The sequence below is a fragment of the Suncus etruscus genome, chromosome 19, assembly GCF_024139225.1.
Source record: "Suncus etruscus isolate mSunEtr1 chromosome 19, mSunEtr1.pri.cur, whole genome shotgun sequence".
NCBI lineage: Eukaryota > Metazoa > Chordata > Mammalia > Eulipotyphla > Soricidae > Suncus > Suncus etruscus.
This window is the reverse complement of record NC_064866.1, coordinates 29,864,527-29,888,544: the sequence shown is the minus strand read 5'-3', so window position 1 is coordinate 29,888,544 and position 24,018 is coordinate 29,864,527. Positions and strand designations below refer to the sequence as shown.

At 40.0% G+C, this 24,018-nt stretch overlaps 2 protein-coding genes and 1 non-coding gene across 3 annotated transcripts in view; 2 read left to right on the top strand and 1 right to left on the bottom strand.

Moving 5' to 3' along the window:
• CEPT1 (choline/ethanolamine phosphotransferase 1) overlaps positions 1 to 4,069 on the bottom strand; it is a 44,478-nt gene extending 40,409 nt beyond the window's left edge. The window contains exon 1 of the mRNA XM_049765752.1: positions 4,050 to 4,069. The gene's annotated coding sequence lies outside the window, so the exon portion shown is untranslated. The remainder of the gene's footprint in view (positions 1 to 4,049) is intronic.
• Positions 4,070 to 4,375: 306 nt separating this feature from the next.
• The window catches only part of DRAM2 (DNA damage regulated autophagy modulator 2), a 43,311-nt gene continuing 23,668 nt past the window's right edge, over positions 4,376 to 24,018 (top strand). The window contains exons 1-3 of the mRNA XM_049765793.1: positions 4,376 to 4,400; positions 15,420 to 15,507; positions 16,865 to 17,009. Of these exons, the coding sequence (XP_049621750.1) occupies positions 16,879 to 17,009 (131 nt within the window). The 5' untranslated portion in view covers positions 4,376 to 4,400; positions 15,420 to 15,507; positions 16,865 to 16,878. The remainder of the gene's footprint in view (positions 4,401 to 15,419; positions 15,508 to 16,864; positions 17,010 to 24,018) is intronic.
• On the top strand, positions 20,062 to 20,224 carry LOC125997846 (U1 spliceosomal RNA). Its single transcript, XR_007491849.1, has one exon. It is a non-coding gene; the product is annotated as a U1 spliceosomal RNA (small nuclear RNA).

Sequence of the window (24,018 nt, the reverse complement as noted above, 5' to 3'; positions counted from 1 at the left end):
TGATCCTAATGGTTTTAAGTTTGAACAGTTGGCAGGAATGTCTGCTAAACTGATACTTTCCTTCTGAGAGTCTTCCCCTCCTTTGGCCTAATTTTATTTTAACCTTCTCTTTCTTTTAGGAAAATCAACATTTTGACAAGCCTTTTAGATTTAGCTATTATATAATTCATACACGGGGTGGGGGGGAAGCTAGAGTTTTAAAGGTTGGCAACACTGTCCCTATGGAGTGATGATAAACAAGAGTGAAAATATAAATTCAGATACATGTAGTCTCACACATACAAACACACACACAGAGTTACTCTGCCTTCAGATGACAACAACAACTGAAAGCTGCTGAGCACATTGTAGTTCATCTCTACTCTTCCTTCCACAACCACAATTGAGAACCCCCCAAACCTCCCACCCCCCCAGCTAGTGCTATCAAAAACTTCTCAAGCAAAGGGACTAGAAAGACAGCAGGTCAAGTGCTAGGCCTACACATGGCCAACCAGGGTGTTTGATCCCTGGCACCCCATTTGGTCCCTTGAGTTGCCCAGGAAGTGATCGGTGAGTACAACTAGAAGTAAGCCCTGAGCACTGTCAGGTGTAGCTCAAAAACAAAATAACAAAAATCCACATAGATAACCAAAGCGTTTTCAGGCAAAACAAAAAAAAACCAGGAATGTCAGAATTTCAGCAAATAGCAGAATCTTTTCAAGGGAACAGGAGAGGTTATAACAGAAAGATTGGATTATATCAAAATATTGGTGGAGGAGAGAAAGATGTGGAATAGAAATACGTAAAGTAAATACAAACATTAATAAAGTATTCTAGCCTAGCCACTGTGATTCTGTATTTTTGGAGTCAAGCCTTTGCCTAAAAGAGTGAAGATGGGGGCCAGAGAGATAGCACAGCGGTGTCTGCTGTGCAAGCAACCAACCCAGGACCTAAGGTGGTTGGTTCGAATCCCGGTGTCCCATATGTGCCTGCCAAGGGCTATTTCTGAGCAGATAGCCAGGAGTAACCCCTGAGCACCATCGGCCCAATAACAAAAAAAAAAAAAAAAAGAGTGAAGATGAAGTGTCCTTTTCATGGCACACTCTACGAAACTTTAAAAAAATGTAATTAAAGAAAATTATTGCTGGGTGGTCTAGAAGCATGACCACCAGTAATATGTTTTATGAGAAAATAGATTCAATTTCCAGGTGTGTTCAGTCAGTATCTAATTACAATAAACAAGGACATGGTTCCAGTTCCCTTGACCAATATGAGATTTAATCATTTAAAAATAACCTTTATAGACTGGAGTGAAATAACAGTGGATAAAGAGCTTGCCTTGCACATGGCAGACCTGGGTTCGATCCCCAGCATCTCATATGGCTGGTTCCCCAAACATCACAAGGACTGAGCTTTTAGAGATAACCCATGAGTACATCAGGTGACACCCAATGACCCCCCACAAATAAATAAATTAATAAAACAGAAATAACATTTTAAGAATCTCACATTAAAAAATATTAAAAACACAAATATGCACTTGCACTGTGATGGGTACTATGAGGAACACAAGAGTGCAGACAGAAAGGAGCTAGCTGAGAATATATATTTCAGGTAATATGGCTGCTTTCTCTAAGAAGATATATAGAGAGTAATAGGAGATGCACCCAATTCTGAGAGCAGGAGGAAGGGAGGTTCAAAAGGGACAAAGCCCAAGTAAGGAGCTTTCTAGTTTCTTGACAATCTCTAGGGCTAGGTAGTGGCAAGCCAGGTGAAAGGTGAAATAGTGGGGCAATATGAAGACACTCAATGCAAATTTCAATTCAGAGAGTGGCTTTATAGACCATGGTAAAGAATTGAGATTTTATAACTGTAACTTAGCTGGGTCCCTTCCCTTTCATAGAAATGATCACTTTTAACTGTTTTTGTTCCTTCTCTTACAGTTCCATGCATGAGGGGGGCAGGTTTGTCTAAACATTCTTTTCCCCAGAATCTCATCCTGTACCATATACCAAGCATGTATTCAGTACTTATTTGTTAAATAACAATCATGATTCACTGAGTATATATTGAGCCCCTACTTATCTGCCCTAGGCCCTAAACAAACAGAAAAGCAGAAGTATGCTACTTATGCTCAAAACAAACAAACAAACAAACAAACTCAAAGGGGTAGTTGGGGGATTCTTGTAAATAGCTAAGTTATAACAGGTTATGAACACTGTTGTGGGGGTCCAGAGAAGGAGACATATATTGTCTAATAAATTATATTCCTTGTGCAGAAATATTTATGTGAAAAGTGTAACAAAGGTACAAAAGTGTACTTGGGATATTTAATGGACTTTACTAAAATTATCCGCAACAGAGATCTTAAATCTCTGATAAAGACTACCTGTGTAATAGCAGTGGCAAATAATGGCATGCTGCCTGTCTTGTCTTCAGCATTGGGGAATATCTGACCAGTATCATATTGAAAAAAAAAATGTCCAACTGCAAAAGGTGAGCTTATACAACATCCAACCTGTGGAGTGAAATTCCAGAATCCCCATCCTCCCATAGTAGCCAGTGCCAATTTTTGAGCTGCACTGATTGGGCAGTATGTTTACAATTCTTTCAGAGGAACTTGGTAACTACAGACCCTTTTCCAACCTTTATGACAAGACTAAAGACTAAAGGGCAATACTAATGTCCAACAGTTATGGGCAGGCAGAAGAAGTTAAAAAAAGAGAAACGAAAGAGAAAAAGCAAATAGGCTCGCAGGATTATAGCCAACATTACTTAATAAGTGTAACATAGAACAAGTTAGCAAAAAAGAAAAAAAAGGCGGCATTTTCAGCAGTCTTGGAAGCAAAAGCAGCACAGTAGAACACAACTTAAATCTACAGTTTTACTTAAGTGAAATATTGCATTTCTTTATAAAAGGGGGGAGTAACTTCTCTGGAAAAATAAGAGAGTCTGACAATTTCCTATCTTAAAAATTAGACAGAGAGATAGGACAGCAGGTAGGGGCATTGATTCTCAGAAACACTCCAGTGCCAGGAGTGACCCCTTAGCACACAGCCAGGAGTAAGTCCTGAACACTGCTAGTTGTGACCCCCAAACCAAAAAAAAAAAAAAGACTTGGCTATTCAAACAGATGAATAAGAATGCAGGAGGCAGATAGTTGATTTCTTAAAATGAAAGTGTAGGAAGACATAGTACAGAATCTCTATCAGCACAATATTATTATGCACCCAAATGTTTTTTAAAAGCTAAATCGTTAAATTTCACATAAACACCAATGGCTTAGGGTAATCAAAACAAACCCAATACATCCATCATGCATGATCCTATTAGTTCCAGAGCAGAAAATTTGATCTTTGAATTTCCCGTGTCCACTTACACTAGACCTTACAATTTGCAGATCCACATACATCAATCAATCACACCCTAGTTTCCTGAAAGTTAAAATTATGAACAAGAACTCAGGAGAGATTTGAAGCATGACACACTCAAGACCAACCGACCCCAGATGCCAAGAACAACAACAACAAAGGGTCACAAAAACGACCCCAAGTGTCAATCAAACTGGAGAAGACAAGTTCCAAACCCATCTCAAAGGGTGCTCCTCCTGGGCGCCATTGGCACACCTCAGCAGCCACTTGCAGAGGGAGAGTATTGGGGAGGCCTTTTCTCTTTCCAAAAATCAGCTCCAGCAACCTCAAAGCTCATTCGATTTTGGGTAGGCTGAAAATTTTGGAAAAGTGCCCCCCACCCCAAAAGAAGAGCCTAGGCCTGAAGCACACACCACAAACACCTCACATCACAGGCAAGGCAAGGAGGAAGGTGTAGTATGGGGCTGACAGGCCAGATCGCTTTCACACCCCCTATCCCCATTTTGGGGGTCACTCCCCAAAATTTCCACACACAGTGAGTGCCCCACCCGAAGACCTGCAGTCCTCTCACCCTCACTTCCGACAGCCGTGACCTCCAAACACGTCCTTCGTACCCCCCCCCAGAAAAAAAAAAAACAATTCCACAGTCTTACCCTGAACCCCCCGCCCCCAAAATAGCAAGCCGCTCAGGAGCAAGACCTCCGACTTCCGCCGACTGACTGATTGACTGAGTGTCTGGGTGACTGAGCGAGGCGAAGCGCTTCTTTCACGACGCTTTCACGACAGTCGTAAAGCAACAAGGGTGGGAGGGGGGGGAAAAAAGGCGAGGCCGCGCAAGCGCGTTAACTCAGCTGGCGAGGGAGCTGCTCGGGCGAGTGCGCGTGCGCGTCCCGAGGCCACGCCCCCTTTCTCTTCTCCTCCCGGGACCGTCGCCACCCTGCAGCCTGGGCTCATTTGGGAGGTGAGGGAGAAAAAGAGTGGGGACCCCGTTGTTGCTCTCTGCGGAGTGAGTTGTCAGTCTGAGGACTCTGATGGGCGTCCAGCCTCAAGGTAGGTTTGCTCCAAGGTAGGTCAGGCGCTGCACAGGCTGACTGGGCTGCTTAACGGGGAGCCGATGCTGGTCCAAGGGGTGGGGATTTGGGGGTGCAAGCCAAGCTCCCCTTGGGGCCTGCACCCCAGGAGACTCACACTCCACCTGGTGCCTGTTTCCTCCCGTGCATGACAAAAGCTGCGGGGACATTGTTGTGTTCTTAGTTCTTGGCCTCTGGAGCAAAGCAGCTATCTCAGTGTTTGCTTTTCTTCCTCGCTCATTAAGAAATAATAAAACCCTAGAAATGCAAAAAATCAGAAATGGCAAAAGCTGAGGTGAGGTTGTGTTCTTAGTTCCTGGCCTTTGGAGCAAAGCAGCTATCTCAATTTTTGCTTTTCTTCTAGCTCATTAAAAAATATAAAACCCTAGAAATGCAAAAAATAAGAAATGGCAAAAGCTCAGGCGAGGTTGTTGTGTTCTTAGTTCTTGGCCTCAGGAGCAAAGCAGCTATCTCAATTCTTGCCTTTTTTCCTATACCCATTAAAAAATGCAACCCTAAAAAAAATTAAAAAAAAAAAAGAAATACAGCTATAACTATTATAGGGGGCTTCCTGCCAGGCCCACCAAAACGGGGTGCGCTTGAGTAGGCGCACCGTTATTTTCTCCCTGAGTGACAAAGCTGAGGTGAGATTGTGTTCTTAGCCTCAGGGGCAAAGCAGCTATCTCAATTTTTGCTTTTCTTCCTATCCCATTAAAAAAATAAAACCCTGGGGAGATAGCACAGTGGTGTTTGCCTTGCAAGCAGCCATCCCAGAACCAAAGGTGGTTGGTTCAAATCCTGGGGTCCCGTATGGTTCCCCGTGCCTGCCAGGAGCTATTCCTGAGCAGATAGCCAGGAGTAACCCCTGAGCACCGCTGGGTATGGCCCCCCAAAAAACAAAATAAATTAAATAAATAAATAAATAAAACCCTAGAAATAAAAAATAAATAAAAAATTAAACCCTAACTATTATGGGGGGCCATAATATGCCAGGCCCATCAAAACGGGGTGCGCTTGAGTAGGTCTACTGTTTTCTCCCTGAGTGACAAAGCTGAGATGAGGTTGTGTTTTTAATTCTTGGCCTCAGGAGCAAGGCAGCTATCTCAATTTTTGCTTTTCTGCCTATTCCATTAAAAAATAAAACACTATTATGTTAGTGTTATATATATTTATAATATATATAATATATTATTATTACTAACTACTTCCTGCCAGGCCCACAAAAGTGGGGTGCGCTTGAGTAGGTGCACTCATTTAGGTTCAGCTGTTGCCCTCAGACTCAGAGGCTTTGGTGGCAGGTGGAAGAAAAATTTGCAATTGAGATGTTCTGTGGACTTGTGTTTACACCTATTTAGGTCAGCCAGGTGCAATTGTATTGCCAGGGGATGTCCTTCCAGGTAATTGCTTAATCCTCTGTGTTATCTTCACATCTGTGCTTGGCAGGGTTTTTTTCTTAACTTTATTTATTTATTGATAAATGGGTTACTCCTGGATCTACACTCAGAAATCACCCCCTGCCAGGCTGGGGGACCATATGGGTGCCAGGAATCGAACTGGGCCCATCCCAGGTCGGCAGCATGTAAGACAAATGCTCTACCACTGTGCAATCTCTCTGGCCCACAGCATGTGATTTTGAAACTCCGAAAGTACACCACTGAAATGATTTTTCCATTTGTTCCATATTTTAATTTGTATGTGCATTTGTGATTGTTAATGCAACTTTAAGTTCTTCCCTGAAATTTTCTGATTTAAATTTTAAGTTAAACTTCTAAACACTTTAGAATTTTTACCAAGAATATTACATGAATGGGGTTCCTGAAGGGATAATTCATTTAGCTTGCTTTTCAAGTGGGCAACCTTGGTTTGATCCCCAGCACCCCATCTTGTCCCTGGAGCCTGCCAGGAGTGATCTTTTAGTGCAGATCCAGAGAAAGTCCTGAGCATATATATTTGTCAAGAGATAAGTCATTTTTTAGAAAAATCATTTTCTATGATCTTTTTATTAAGGGCCCATTGCTTCTTTGTATCTGAAAATACAAAGGGCTTTCTTTCTACACTTTGAATATCCAGAATTCACTTTCGTATTATTTCTTATAGGTTTTTTAAAAAAAGCAGAGGAAATAGGAGAGATGCAAGAACATTTTGTTAAACACTTATACAATGGTTAATCCAGCATATTTTCAAGTATTTGGAAAGGTTTCTTAAATTATTTATCATTTATAATTCCATTTAGCTTGATTGTCTACTAGCTAACCATGCTTCCAGATTTCCAAGGTGAAAAATCCATGCATGGACTGTAGTGATCATCTTCCGATAAACCCACAGTTCTTTGATGTTGTTAGCAAACTGATAAACTCTTCAGTCCCTGCTCCTTATAAATAGCTAGATACCTTAATGAGATCCGAATGCATATTGCTTCCAGTTATAATAGGAAAAAAGTGGCTGGAGAGAGAGAGTACATAAATAAGAGATGGTACATGACTTGCATCTGGCCAACCCAAGTTGGATCTGCGCAACCCATATGATCCCCGAGCTCACCAGGTGTGATTCCTGAATGCAGAGCCAGAGAGTAACCCCTGAGCACCACAGCTGTGCCCCCAAAATAACAAAAATAAATAAATGGTTTTTTCTCCATCACTGTGGCTATTATAATTGTGCAGATTTGAAAAATCCACTTTCATAACATTGTTTACTTATTATGAGCAATTTGAAAACAATCCTTGGAGATGACTTCGTTATTAGTTGGATTACTCTAATTTACGGAAATTGTTACTGGATGAAACATGAATTGGAAGGTGGTACAGCTAGAATATGCGTTTGGATAAGTCATCTCACAGTTGTGTTCCTTCAGTGTCTCACGCAGACCAGTTAATGCATTATTTTTCCTACTAATGAGCTGTATTTATTTTTCTCTTTTATAATTAAAAATGATTTTCTCTTAAACCGTTTTGATGTGAGAGATGCCTAATGTGAGAAGGAATGAAAAAAAGATACTCTAGTTTAAAAATTGGAATATTATTTAATTCCAGATTCTGCACAATAGAAAACATACAAGTATTGACTATATAAAATAATGTGCTGCCCATACACATTATGCCCATAATGTTCTACCATGAATGATATTAGCACATTAATCTAAAATTTTATGTATTTAAAAGTAAGTAAGTTGAAGCAACCTCTTATTTTCTTTGTATATTGATTCGAAGATTGACAAAAGTTTGAGTTTTGGGTAGTTATGAAGACTAACATTTTGTGAACATGTAGAATAGTTATTCATTGCTTACATTTCTTTAAGGAAAAACCATTTATTAACATTTCTAAAATTAGACAATATAGTATCCAGTGATAGCTAACCTTTTTGAGCCCAAGTGCCCAAACTGTCGCACAATGCCCGGTCCTCCCAATGGCCAGTCTGGCCCTTTTGCCAGGTGAGCTGCAAAGCAGACACTGGCACACTCTCCCCCCCACCCCCATGCGCTGCATATCTTAATTGTGGACCCCTTCCCGCTTGTCACCTGCAAAGTCTTCGCGCGCCACTGCTGGCACGCTGGCACGCGTGCCATAGGTTCACCATCGAGGGATGCTATCTGATTTCGTTTTTTGTTTGTTTATATTTGTTTTGGGTCACAAATGGCTGTGCTCCAGGCTTACTGCTGACTATACTAGATCAATCTTTGTGGGACTTGGGGAACAATATATGATGTCTAGACTCAAAACATGGTCTGTCTCATGCAAGGCAAGCAACCTCCTGTACTATTTATCTGATCTCTTTTATTTAGTTCTTGAGTAAATTTTTATGGAGTATACTGCAAGCTAACACTTGTCATGTATTGATCTTAGGTTCTTAGGTTCTTTACTGTGATATAACAATGCAATTTCTGCAATAACATACCAGTACAACTCAGAAGAACTTTTTATATAAACTTTCTTGTTGCTTTTTGTTTTTTTGTGGTTTTGGGGTCACACCCAGCAGTGCTCAGGGGTTACTCCTGGCTCCATGCTCAGAAATTGCTCCTGGTTGGGGCCGGGCGGTGGCGCTGGAGGTAAGGTGCCTGCCTTACCTGCGCCAGCCTAGGAGACGGACCGCGGTTCGATCCCCCGGCGTCCCATATGGTCCCCCAAGCCAGGAGCGACTTCTGAGCGCATAGCCAGGAGTAACCCCTGAGCGTTACCGGGTGTGGCCCAAAAACCAAAAAAAAATAAAAAAAAAAAGAAATTGCTCCTGGCAGGCACGGAGGACCATATGGGACACTGGGATTCAAACTGATGACCTTCTGCATGAAAGGCAAACACGTTACCTCCATGCTATCCGGTCCCTTATATAAACTTTCTACATATTCTTTTCTTTTTTAATAATAGTTTTATTTAAGCACCTAGATTATAGACATGATTGTAGTTGGGTATCAGTTATATAAAGAACACCCCCTTCACCAGTGCAACATTTCCACCACCAATACTTTTCTTTTGTTTTGTTTTTTTGGGGGTCTACACTTGGTGGCACTCAGGGGTTTTTCCTGGTTCTGCACTCAGAAATCTCTCTTGGCAGGCCAGGCCAAGGGACCATATGGGATGCCAGGAATCGAACCTTTGTTGGTCCTGAGCTGGCTACGTGCAAGGTAAACGCCCTACCTGCTGTGCTATTGCTCCAGCCCCTAAACATTCTATATTTTTAGTACTCTTTTATGACACCAACTTGGAGGTATTAACTTTTGAGCCCTTCAGTTAATATAACTGAAGTCAGAAGTTTTTGTTTTAATTGAAAATGTAATTTGAATCACAACAAATAAGCTAGTAGATTTAGTGCAGCAAAAGCAAATTGGTTCAGTAAAGTCATTAATGTGTGCCCTTTTTAAGTTTCCTTGAAAAAAAATTGTTGAGTAGAAGAATGATTAGTGGCAATACTTATAAACTGGATGGAGGGAAAGTATCCCAGGCCAGCTGAGTCAGGCGGCTGTGAGAGGGGCGTCAGAGTTACTCAATAAGAGAATGGGAGTAAGGAGTCAGCAGAGTGAATACTCAGAGACCATACACATTCAAGAGTAGTTGGAACTGAACCCGATTTATTGGGAGTTCTGCTTTATATTTAAGTAAACGATTAATAGTAGGGAGTTGAGTAGGTCAAGTGACATGTTTTTTAGACATAAATATACATTATGTGTCAGCACAATCATTAGACAGCCATCTAAACATTGTATGTATTTTATAAATTCTTTTGTTATCAGTTTCATTTACATAAACAGAAATCAGAAAAATACTTATTCTTTCCTCTTTAATATGATTCTTTTTTTTTTTTTTTTTTTTGGTTTTTGGGTCACACCCGGCAGTGCTCAGGGGTTATTCCTGGCTCCAGGCTCAGAAATTGCTCCTGGCAGGCACGGGGGACCATATGGGGCACCGGGATTCGAACCGATGACCTCCTGCATGAAAGGCAAACGCCTTACCTCCATGCTATCTCTCCGGCCCCTTTAATATGATTCTTGCTTGCCAAGTATTAATCAACAAAATACAAGCCCATTGTCTATTTAATGCTTTACCAAGAACTATTGTAAAAAGAGGGCAGAGGTAATTGAAAGACCAAACATTTTTGTAGCCTACACATTACTAAGTAACTGACTAAAAAATATTATTGTTGATTCTACCAGCTAGGAAAAATATTATTGTAGATTCTACTAGCTTGAGAAAAATATTATTGTAGATTCTTCCATCATTTTAGGATAAGTCAGGTATGTTCCAACAGTCCTTGTATTTATGCAAGGGTTAAAGGCATACATTATTTTTTTCATGTACTCAGCATTGTTAGTTCTCATTATGCATTAGTGTTTAATAAGTTCATTGTTGCTATTCTGCCAAGCACTAACCTAGAGCACAACTGGTCTTTTCTCAACAGTTAATGCCAGGACAGCATCCCCTTTTTCAGGGGAGAAGCTAGGCCTGCACCGAAGCAGTCCTGCAGATATTCAGCCATCATGCCTGTAGGCCAGAGGTTATGGCAGGAAAGGGTGGAGCATGAAGCAAAAGGAACTGAGAATTTGTCATACTGGAAAGAAGAATGATTACAAATGACTGAAGGTAGAATTAGCTTAATGTATATGAGAGCTTTGGAAGAAAGAAATTTTTTGCTTGCTTTATTTTGGGGACATACCTGATGGCACTCAGGAGCTCCTCCTGGCTCTGCTCTGGAATCTCCTGGCAGGCTTAAGGGACCCTATTGGATGCCTGAGATCAAACCCTGGTTGATGAAGTACAAGACAAATGCCTACCACACTGTGCTATTGCTCTGGTCTAAGAAGAAAGAATCTTATAGTTACTTTGCTGTCTCAGAATTGGAGTAATTCTGGAAAATGATAAGACTGTATACTAAGAAAAGTCATGGGCCTTTGGAGGTTTAAAAGGATTGGGTTTTGATTATTTGTTCATTCAAAAACTATTGTAGGGCTGGAGAAGTAATGTAGGCGTTAGATTAGTGCACTTATTTGGCATGTGACTGTAAGACCACAAATGGACCTGTATTACAAAAGGACTTCCAAGCACTGCCAGGCCCCTTTGCCTAGAGTAAGGTATAGCCCCTGAGCACTGCTGAATGTGACCCTCAAACAAAAAAAATGTATTGTGTAATTATTATGAATAAGCTTCTTGCTATCCCTTTATAGAGAAATGGAGCTCCTCATCAAGGATTTTACACATTTGAAATACCCTCTAGGGGCCGGAGAGATAGCATAGTGGGTAGGGTGTTTGCCTTGCACGAGGCTGACCTAAGATGGACCCGGGTTTTATTCCCGGCATCCCATATGGTCCCTTGATCCTGGCAGGAGTGATTTCTGAAGTACAGAGCCAGGAATAACCCTTGAGTGCTGCTGGGTGTGGCCCAAATTTCTGCCCAATAAAACCCTCTATATATTTCTATTTTAGAACTGTCAGAGATGAAGTCGGAGTGATAGCATAGTGGTAGGGCATTTGTCTTGCACACGGCTGATCCAGTACAGACCTTGGTTCGATCCCCGGCATCCTATATTGTCCCCCGAGCCAGGAGTAACCCCTGAGCATCACAGGGTGTGGCCCAAAGAGCAAAAAAAAAAACCTGTCAGAGATGTGTTAATCACAAATTCTGAGTAATTCCTATTTCCTGATGCAAAGGAATACAGAAGTCTTGTAATGGGAGATGGTATTTGAGCATGAGTGTGAAGACATTGTAAGGATTCGTATTTGGGGACAAAATTAAGGGTGTAGAAATTATTCTTAGCAATGGAATGGAGAGAATGTTTTGAAAAATCTCTTTTGTCCAAGAACCTAAAGTAATCAATATTAGCCTCTTCATTAGCATTCCTTATAGGAAAGAAGAGGAAATATGCAGAGTTACAAAATCAAAAAGGGATATGAAATCTGGTGAAAATTAGCAGTGTGTTTTCTTTAGGGATGTTTTTTCTGGTAGAAGAAATAAAGCATAGTAGATAACAGGTAACCACTTCCCTTGTTGCCCCTCAACCTGGACAGAGTTCATACTTTTTGAATCCCAGATGCACAACAAAGAGGCACTGGAAAACTGTGTGAATGGTTCCTGTGTTTACTAAAAATCACAGCTTTTATGTCAAAAGCAAAATATCGCTATTCTCACTATAAAATGTAGTCTTAATAGCTTTAGAGAACCAGCTTGCCCCAAAGTGTAACCAAGACTGTCCCCAGGCTACACACTTAGTGAAAAGCGGGCAAAAAAAAATTATGGCTTTCCTGACAAAGAGAAAACATTAGGAAGTTTGTTCATTTTTACCAGGTAGAGGAGTAAATTACTAGTTATGTTAGTAGGGTTGACTGCATCCATATTCAAGATATACTTTATTCACATATCTGAGAACTATTGATTGTGACTCCTTATGGAGTTTGTAACTTATAAAATTTTTGTTTAAAAATAAAATAGCACAAATTAAATTTATTTATTTTTGTAATTGTTGTTGCTTGTTTTTTTCTTTTCTTAGCCTTTTTTTCCCCTGTGCTTTGGATCACTTTATTTTAGGACCGTGGTTAATATTTGGTTGTTGTCTTTATTGTTGTGGTGCTTTTCAGGTTTTTTGTTTGTTTGTTTGTTTGTTTTTGTTTGGATTTTGTTTTGTTTTGGGGGGTTGATTTGTTTGGTATTATTTTTGTTTTCCTTCCTTTTTCCCTTTCTTGTCTTAAACTGATTTTTATAGTCTCTAGAACTCCTCCTGTTATCTGCTTGTTTGAATTTTTGCCTCCCTCCCTTCTTTTTTTATTTTTCCCTTAGCTTCAAACAGAGCCACATAACTTGAACCATCTTGTTCTGCCTCACAAATTGAGGGGGAAATAATGGAGGGCACCAAGACCAGTCTTATGAACATTGAGTAGAAATAAAAAATGATCAGACTTAAACACCAAATCCAAAGCCAACTACAACAGAATTGATACCCAATCTACAACAAGCTAGACACAGAAGGGACCACTTATACTAGCAGCCTTGGGAGGGGGGGGGGGCAAAGGAGAGGCTATATGGGATGCATGCTGGAAATAGGGGTGGAGGAACATAACATTGGTGGTGTGAATGCCCCTGATTCAATGTCACTATATACCTAAAATACTACTGTGATTTGTAGTCCACTTTGGTCAAAATAAAAATTATTAATAAAAAATTTCTCTATAATTTAGTATTTATACATGTTTGATCTTTCTACCTATTATCTATATCTGTGTTCCCAGGGTAACATAAACATTTCATAGACAAAAAGATTTGCAAGTACAAAAGGCTTGAGCAACTGTCGTCTAAAACACTCAGAAGATGGGGTCGGAGTGATAACATAGCAGTAGGGTGTTTGTCTTGCATGTATCCAACCCTGGATGGACCCTGGTTCCATTCCCAACATCCCATATGGTCCCCCAAGCCTGCCAAGAGTGACTTCCAAGTGCAGAGAGAGGAGTAAACCCTGAGCGCTGCCAGGTGTGACCCATAAAACCAAAAACACCTGGAAGAAAAAAATTTCAGTTCTCTCAGGTTAAAATGATAGAGTGCCAGGCTGGAGCTATAGTACAGCAGTTAGGTGTTTGCTTTTCACACAGTTGATTGGGATTTAGGGGTGTTTTATCTCTGTTGTCCCATATGCCCTACTAAGCCCGCCCACCAGGAGTGACCCTTGAGCACAGAGCCAGGAGTAAGCTCTAATTACTGTCAGGTGTGGGGCACACACACACACACACACACACCCTAGACAAAAAGAAAACACCTACACACACACACACACACACACACACACACACACACACACACACACACACACACACACACCCTAGACAAAAAGAAAACACCTACACACACACATTAGATACCTAGACAAAAAGAAATATAGGCTATCCCTGGAAATAATTCATATATATATATATATATATATATATAATATTTAAGCACCATGATTACAAGCATGATTGTAGTTGGGTTTCAGTCATAAACAGAACACCCCCCTTCACCACTGCAACATTCCCATCACCAATGCTCCCACCTCCCTTCCCAACCCGTCTGTATTCGAGACAGGCATTTTACTTCTCTTACTCATTAAGATTGTCTGATAGTTGTCAATGTAGTTATTTCCCAAACGGCACTCACTACTCTTTGTGGTGAGCTACATACTGTGAGCTAGTCCTTCCGGCCCTCATCTCTATGAGAATTATTACAATAGTGTTTTTTATTTTTCTTAGAACCCATAGATGAGTGAGACTATTCTGTATCTGTCTCTCTCCCTTTGACTTATTCCTCTCAGCATAATACATGTACATCCACATATAGGAAAATTTCATGACTTCATCTCTCCTGACAGCTGCATAATGTAAGAAACTGTTACATATACACAATGGAATATTATAATTCACTCTTAATCTAAGACTTTAGAATACTTGTTTGTTTGGGGACCACACCCAGCAATGCTCAGGGATTAAGATGATCACAATTTGAACTCTTAGGAAAAAATGAAAATGAAGAAAGCATCTGCAAAGGTCAACAAAGCAACAAATGGGGAACAGGACTCCGAAGAGCTATAAGTTAGGAATTGCCATAAAATAATTAAAATAGGGGCCGGGAAGGTGGTGCTAGAGGTAAGGTGTCTGCCTTGCAAGCGCTAGCGTAGGATGAACCGTAGTTCGATCCCCGGTGTCCCATATGATCCCCCCAAGCCAGGGGTGATTTCTGAGCACATAGCCAGGAGCAACCCCTGAGCGTCACCAGGTGTGGCCAAAAAAAAAAAAAAAAATTAAAATAGTGCTTAAATAAATGAGAGGTTCCACTGACCAGAGGAAACAAAAACAAGGCAGTGGAGTGTTAAGAACTGGCCAGAGATATAGAACAGAAAGGTGATACATGATAATGTAGGCAGGACTTCACTTATAGTATGCTTCTAATAACAACTGCAGGGATAAAGGAAAAGAAATGGACTTAGTAGGATTGAAATTTGCATGTTTAGCAGTGAATTGTTAGGTGATTGTGAAAATGACAATAATAACTCAAATGACTGAGATATGGCCACTGGAGGGTGGTGGAGGTAAATGTTTGAACTGTTTATATATAAAGTTCATTGAAAAAATTTTAATTATTAGGGCCGGGAGAGATAGCACAGCGGTGTTTGCCTTGCAAACAGCTGATCCAGGACCAAAGGTGGTTGGTTCGAATCCCAGTGTCCCATATGGTCCCCCGTGCCTGCCAGGAGCTATTTCTGAGCAGACAGCCAGGAGTAACCCCTGAGCAATGCCGGGTGTGGCCCAAAAACCAAAAAAAAAAAAAAATTTTAGTTATTAGACACATCCAAATATGGGTTTTTTTTTTGTCAGGCATAGGAGTAATGTTTATGTTTTGAAAGTATTTTCATATTATTTGAGATGAAATACATGAAAATACTGATGTTAGATTAATGTTACATTCCTTACCAATGTCTTCAAGCCAGAAGTATAAGTGTCAGATGTGCTCTTTATTTATTCGGGCACTGTTTGATTTTGTCCCCTTCTCATGTAGGAACTGGAAATGGTGAACTGCTGTCATAGACCTTAAAAATATAAGTGAGGAAGATAAAAACCAAACAAGCAAATAATAGTTACGTGTGGTGAGTACCATGTTTGGGCAAGTAAAGGCTATTTACTAGAAACAAAGCCAGCCAACCAAAGCTGGATATTGAACAATTGTGTAGATTGGTTGTGGGAGGAAAAAACAAGAGCAAAGTAGTCTAGTCCAGGGTTTCTCAGCGAGTCGTCACATGGCCCCCTGTGAGACCCTAGGATATTAAAATGAGAGCCACATGTGAAATTTGCATAAATATGGGGGGGGTGGCTGGCGCTAGACTCTGGGGCCAGCCAAAAAGATAGTAGCCACTCAGAAGAAAAGGTTGGCAAAATCAGAAAACACTGGTTCTATTCATCCATATGAGAAAATGTGCTTCGAGATCTGTAGGTAGGGACCAAGAGATCAGAGCACATGAAGATCTGTCAGAAGTTTGGTATCACTGAAGAGCTTAGTGATTTGATGTTAGAATGAAACTGAATTTGTATACATCTTGACCCTCCCCTTTGACAGTAGACTTAACTACTGTAGTTCTGTTGAAATGCCTATATATGAGATCATGACTTTTTTTGTTTGTTTTATGTTTTGTTTTTGGGCCAATGATGCTCAGGGGTTACTCCTGGCTCTGCGCTCAGAAATCGTTCCTGGCTAGGGGGACCATATGGGGTGCCAGGGATTGAACCAGGTCCGTCCTGGATCTGCAGCGTGCAAGGCAAATGCCCTACCACTATGCTATCACTCCAGCGCCGTGAGATCATGTTTTTAAGGTATTCAGTAACATTGTTTCACAGGAGTAAATACCAGCTGCCTTTGTAATGATGGCAGAGATGGTGATAGGTAGAGCCAGAAATTGGGAACATGGTGACCCAGGGATAAATCTAGGAAGGTAACTGGAGACCTGAGATGCAAGGACCTTATAGATTATGTAAAGGAAGAATTGGTAAGGGTGGAAGGGAGACACAGATACATCTTGGTAGAGCAGGATGATCAGTTTGATACTTTAGTATTAAAAGAATCAGTCTGTGGTAAGGGAATTAAGATTTGTGTGTTCCAAATTAGGAGAATTATTTAGGATATTATAATTATAACCTGCAACAAATCATGGTAGTTTAGGCAGTGAAGATGGAGAGAAAGAAGTATAGGAGATGGAGTAAATAAATAATAGTCTTGGTACGTGATTATATTGGGAAGATAAAGTTTCTGGATATGGCAAGTGGCTGGCTTTTGGTTCCATTTACTGAGCATGTGAAATAGAATTGGTATTTGTAAATGCTTTGGGGATGGCTTTAGAAGTGTGGCAGGAAGCTTAGGGTGATAAGTATCAGGTTTGGGGAATGGAGGACTAAAGTAGAATACAGGAAGATTTGTGACTAATCTTTTTTAATTTATATGTTCTGCTTTAGAAGATCTGTTTGAAATGTGGTGGTTTCAGCAAGGCCTCAGTTTTCTTCCTTCAGCCGTTGTAATTTGGACAGCTGCTGCTTTTATATTTTCATATATAACTGCCATTGTACTTCACCATGTGGACCCCGCTTTGCCTTATATCAGGTCAGTGAGATATATTCTTATAAAACATCTGTGATATATCTTATTAGCATTTTAATGTTAACTGCCAACTTTTAATGTTAATGTATTTAAATTCAGAGTTTGTATTTGGCATATAACAATAAAAGGAATATAAAAAGGATGGGGCCAGAACTATAGTATAGTTGGTAAGGTGTTTGTCTTGCACGCAGTCAACCTGAGTTCAATCCCATATGGTCCTCAGAGTAGAAGTAATCTAGAAGTAATCCTGAAGTAATACCTAGAAGTAATCCTGTAGTGCTGTTGGGTGTGGCCATAAAACCAAACAAAGGAATATAAAAAATAAGTTGTAGAATATAAAAAATAGGTTGGACTTATTTCTTTATATGTATTTGAGAAATGTGGAGAGAGAAGCAATTCAGTTATTGATTTATTTAGTTATTGTGACGCTGACATTCAAAGAAGTAGTTGAGGTTGTTTCAGAAGATAGGGTTGGAATTCTCTTAAAATAAAAAAAAAGTTGTAAATTTAGACTTACAATATGACTAATTATTAAGTATTAATTACTAAGTATTAATAACAGTAATAAGAACATAAACATGATGTTATAGAATAATGTATTTTACATTATATAGATATTTTATATTATATAGATATATTGCCATTTAGTTTATATAGATATAAATTATGTATAATTATATATAATATATGGGTTATAAAATATGTTCAATATAAAATTATACTTTATATACTTTATTATATGATATTAGATATAAGATAATGATAACTTATATTAATATACCTATTGGATTAATAGATTGAATCTATTAGATTCAAGGTCATATTTTTCAAATCATGCTTCAAGTCTATAAATAATTGAATCTTCTGAACTGTGTTTTGAGTTAGGAGCTATTATCTCTGTATGATAGAGGAGGAAAAGAGATCCAGGCAGATGAAGTTCTTTTCTAAGCACACACAGCTCAATCAATAGTGATGGAACCAGATTCCATTTGACTGAAGGTTTTGACCCTGAATACTCTTGTTCTTTATGACACATTGTGATGTCAAAATTAAGTCTGATGGTCATACAGGTTCGGAAAAACATGGCAATTCTGAATTCAACATCATGAATCATGATGTCATAGTCATGGCGTTGAATTGACATTTCTGCATTCAGCACATGGAAATATGACTTTAGAGGCAAGAAATTTGTTGTCTACATTTTTTACCAAATCAGCCAAATATGATGTCAAAATCATGTCTTATGGTCACACAGGTTCGGAAAAACATCTAGATCACTCTGATATTTTAGGGATCAAATTTTGTTAATATTTTTGAAATTTCAAATATTATTACATTGTAAGTATAGGCATTCAGTTTCTGTTCATATACATATATGATATAATGTTATATACTCTAATATCTATTATATATGTATTTTATATATAATATAAATAAATATATAAATATGTATATTTATCTTCCTTTTGGTAATGGCTGGAGTATACCCATAGGGGAGCCTATCTGGTGGTCCCCAGCCAATCAGAATGAATGGTTCAATGCTTGTACCCAAGGATAGTGACACTTGGTCTCTGTGGCCCTTCTTGGTGCTAGAGGTCTCTAGGGTTCCTAGCCTAGTTCCTCCTAACAATGATAAGAACCGGAGTTCCCTAGGGGACAAGCAGTGTTGGGTGTCAGGGAATGCAGCGCCAGAGATCGAGCTGGGGTCCTGCCTGGAAACCCTGAGCCCTGTGCTCTTCCCCTATCCCATTACCTTTTATTTTAAAACATTTCATCTCTGGCACACATTCCTGATTCTTTTCCAGGTATAATCCTGGAATCTCTAGGCACCACTAAAAAGGCTATGGTTATCTCTGGCACTGTACAGGGCCCTAGCACAGAGCTTTCAGTCCACTTGATAGAGTATCAATGGGAGTGATCCTGGGCCTCAGAATGCTGTCACCGATGAAGAAGTGGAAAATAGGAAGTACCCCCACCTCCCAAAATTATATAGTAGATTTTTAAATACTACTAATGATTATAACATAAAAAGTGAAAGTCTCTTGGCCAGTGTAATAGCTTAAAGAGATGGAGTACAGAACTTTGTACCTGGAAGATCTGGGTTGGATCCCTACTATTGCCTGGTCCCTCAAGCACTCCTAGGAGCAACCCCTGAGCACTGGACCAAGGTTACTCCTTTATGTACCACAGGGTGTTGCCTCAATCCTCTGTCGTATGACATATACAACATATAATTATATATTCCATAGCTCAGAGTATAGCAAATGCCTTGCTTCCTATGTAAGACCATAGTTTCGATCCCTGGCTCTTCTAGAATTTCTTTCATTTCCTGTCCTTTGGTTGGTTCCCTTCCAGATTTTAGTTTGCTTTGTCATTTATGTTTATATAAAGCTTTCTCTCTCCCTCTTCCTTCTTCCTTCCTTATTATTTTCATTATTTTGAGGGATGAGAAAAACAAGGTTTGTTTATTATAAAAATGATATAGCAGGTTTATAAACAAGTTGCTTTTACTTTTTTAGCTGTTATGAACAATGCTATAATGACTATCTCATGATACATAAATTTACTCAGTTTTGCTGATATTAATATGAGGTAGATTTCTAGAAGTGGGATTACTGCATAGGTAATGAGGCATCAGCTCTTTTAATTTGACACTGCCAACTATCCCTCTGAAAGAATTACTTCAGTCTTTAGGTTCAGAAGGAACATGAAATAGTGTTAAAGGTTATCAATTGTTTCTGCATCTGAATCTTTTATATAAAGTTAAAAGACTTTACTAGGGAGGTGGAGAAAAAAGTATTAAAATGCCATTTTATAATATAATTCAGAAATCATCAGTGTTATAATCCCAATGATTCCAATAAGGATAAGTTTTTTTTTTAAGTATTTTACTTCTATATGGACATGACAAATAAATTGATTTTTAAAGAAAAATCATTTTAATTACTATATTGTTACTTTACCTTCTGAATAATATAGCCTTTATAAAACAGAAAGTAATAAACTTTTAAAGGAAATAAAAACCTAAATATATCTTTTAAAAATGTTTATAGGCATTTTTACCTAGCAGGGGAGATTCCATGAACACAAAGATGGTTTTCTCAGGATGAGGCATATACCTCATCATTCTGGATATGCTGACTCCTGAAATTTCTCCAAATATGAAAAACTCAATTATATAATTTGTAGTAGTGGGTGAGTGCATTCATGCTCACCTCTGAAAAGAAAAATGAAAGTGCTCAAAAGGACTAGAGTAAGATACAACAGTTAAGGCACTAGCTTTGCACACAGCTGACCTGGGTTCAATTCCTGGCATTACATAGGGTCCCCCAAGCATCACCAGGTATGGCCCCAAAACAAAATAAAAAGATTAAAAAAATGCATATAAAACATTGCATTGCCATCAATATTTGTTGTTTCTCAGTAATATACTATGATTTTGGATGCCTTCTGCGACGCTATTCCTGAATTGCCTGGCAGACCAAACGCCTGTAGAGCTATTGATTCCAGGTAGCCTGTAAAGCGATTCTTCAGGGTATTCTCCTTGAGGCTGAAAGCTTTGGAGACACCATGATATGATACCAGATATGGGTATGAGTAGCATGAAAAGGAGCACCATCCTCCCATGATCAATGATTCCTAATTGGGCTTGACCTTAGGCTGCTCCTCCTTCCTCAGAAAGAGCTCTGATGATAATAATATCAATGCTGCCTTGGTTCAGGGCACTCCTAAACCCCACTTCTGTTGCTGAACCCCACTTCTGTTGCTGAGCTTTTCCCAGAAACTCACCTACTCCGTAGGCTATGTCCTGTTACCCTTTAGATATCCCATTATATATAAACTTGGTTAGGGGAGAATAAATCTGTCTTGGACCATCAACCGTTCCTTCTTGGCTATCAACTAGGGAAACATCCTTGGTCCCTGGATGCACTAATGGAACAGAAATTGACCCTTGCCTACTGACAGGATTGGCACACTATAGAACAGTGGATTTAAACAAATTTGTTTGCTTTGGGATAGTTTAGAAAGCCCATCACTTCTCGGCCTTTTGGCTAAGATCAAGTGTAGTTTAGAAAGCCCCAAATCTTTTAGAATTTAAGGTGTCAGTTCTAAGAATGATTTGTTAAACAATCAAACTGTTTCTGACATTGCTTGGGAAATGTAGATTAAGGAGCCAGTTTATTCTCTTTTTTTATATTTAATAATTTTTACTTTGACCAAACTGGATTACATATCTTTCACAGTAATATTTTAGGTAAATATTAACATCAACAAAGTTGTCCTCTCTTCACCCCCGTTCCCATCTTGCACCCCATATCCCCCAATCTCACCCCCCAGACTGCTAGTATAAGCAGTCCCCTCTGTCTAGCTTATAACTTAGTGATCATACAACTGTTTGGTCTTGGTACCCTCCATTATTTCCCCCTCGATTTGACGGGCAGAACTAGATATAGTTCAGGTTATGTGGTTCTGTTTGAAGAAAAGCAATAAAATGGGGTAAAAATCAAATAAACCAAAAATGGGCAGAGTCGAGACCAGCTCTTGCCAGGTATGGGGTTTGGGGAGGCCCCATACCAGAACCTTTCTCCCTAGCCTGGGGAGTGCTGGGAGGCTTGGCAGGCCCCCAGCCGTCCTTGTCTTTTTCCCCTGACTCCAAGCCTTCCCTGGGTGCCAGCTCAGATGGCAGAAGTGGGTTCAGGTGGACTCTTAGTGGTCCTCAGGTTCCCCCCTTCCTCCGTAATCCAGGGGGAGGTGCATGGGGAGGAGGGCGGGCAGACATCTGGCTTCCGGTTTTCTCTTTGATTCTGGAGACCAGCTCTTGCCAGGTATGGGGTTTGGGGAGGCCCCATACCAGAACCTTTCTCCCTAGCCTGGGGAGTGCTGGGAGGCGTGGCAGGCCCCCAGCCGTCCTTGTCTTTTTTCCCCTGACTCCAGGCCTTCCCTGGCTGCCAGCTCAGATGGCCAGAAGTGGGTTCAAGTGGACTCTTAGTGGCCGTCAGGTTCCCCCCTCCCTCCGTACTCCAGGGGGGAGGTGCATGGGGAGGAGGGCAGGCAAACATCTGCCTTCCGGTTTCTTCTTTGATTCTGGAGACCAGCCCTTGCCAGGTATAGGGTTTGGGGAAGCCCCATACCAGAGTTTTTCTCCCTAGCCTGGGGAGTGCTGGGAGGCTTGGCAGGCCCCCAGCCGTCTTTGTCTTTTTCCCCTGACTCCAGGCCTTCCCTGGGTGCCAGCTCAGATGACCAGAAGTGGGTTCAGGTGGACTCTTAGTGGTCCTCAGGTTCCCCCCTCCCTCCGTACTCCAGGGGGGAGGTGCATGGGGAGGAGGGCGGGCAGACATCTGGCTTCCGATTTCGTCCCTGATTCTGGAGACCAGCTCTTGCCAGGTATAGGGTTTTTCTCCCCTGGACTTCAGTCTTTCCCTGGGCACCGGTCTAGGTGGACTCTATAGGGGTCAACAGGCTTTCCCCCTATCTCTCCCTACACTAATGGGAATGCACTCTGGGAGGAGGGCAGGCTGTTCTAGCACTGGTTTATATAGGGACAGTCAGTGGAAATTTTTTCTCGTTTTTTTCATAGTGATAATATTGTGTGTGTATATTCTATATATCCATAATATCCATTTTGTATTGGGACCTTGATACTGCCCTACAAAGCTCATTTCTAATATTATACCCTTACTTACCCCATCCTCCCATGTAGGTGCAGCTAATGACATGAAGCTCATCACATAGAATGATAAGTGCAGTTAGAGAAATAACTACACTGAAAACTATCATAACAATGTGAATGAATGAGGGAAAAAGAAAGCCTGTCTTGAGTATAGGTGTGGGTGGGGTGGGGAGTAGGTAGATCTGGGAAATTGGTGGTGGGAATCCTGCACTGGTGAAGAGGGGTGTTCTTTACATGACTGTAATCATACAACTACAATTATATTTGTAATCACGGTGTTTAAATAAAGATAATTTAAAAAAAAATGGACAGAGTCCTTCTAGAGGCTCTCAACCTTACTTTGAGAGAAGGAAAAAGGTAGCGAAACACCACAATAATACAAAAGGAAACATCAAATAAAAAATCCAGAGAGCACTACATCAATAACGACAAGCACCACATAATAACCAAGGTTCTGAAATGAAAACAGAGCGCAAAAAGAAAAAAAAAATGGAAACAACATCATCAATATCCAAACCAAAGCAAAAAAATAAAAATAAATAAATAGATAAATTAATAAAAAAGATTATTTTGTGCTGCTTTTTTTTTTTTCCTGCATAGGCACAGTAAATATTGGGGAAATTAGAAAAGAAATTCCCTTGTCTTAAGATACTTGAAGTATACTGTCATGGGAATAACTATAGACTCCTTGCATGTTCATTTACTCTCCCCTCGGTGCTTTTGTGGTGTATGGAAGGCTTCTGCTCCATCATGGGTGATAAAAATCAGACATCTGTATCTAGAGATCTTGGTCTCTAGAAGCACAGGTCAAGGAATGTAGCTTATGATGAAGTCTTTCTTTGTGGTTCTAGAAGTTCTGTTCCTTCACTGCCATTTTAATCTATCTTCTGTACTTGATGGTTTTGGTCATTGTGCTGATCCTAGGATGGAGCCTGGGGTAGAGTCTTTCATTATGTTTCCAGAAGACCCATTCAGTTGCCAGTTTATTCTTTAGATCTTTTAAGAGAATACTATTTTTTAGTCTTTTAAGGAGCCAATTTACCCTATATAGATATAGATATAAATGATTCTGAGGCTTCCCCAGGATTTTTATGTCCTCTTAAGAAATAGACGTGCTCTCATTTTAAGGAACTTCTAATAGTTTAAGTAACTATTTAGTTCTTTTTCAGTTTCAGTTCTCTCATGATGCTGCATGTGGTTTTCTGATAAATGGTACCTCCAACACTTCCATTTCTGTTCTTGTCCTTTTGCCTATTTATTTTTTTTCCAATGAAACTAGTATTCCTCTAAGATCTTTCTACAACATTCTAATATGTGGTTACACTCAATACTATTTCTTGT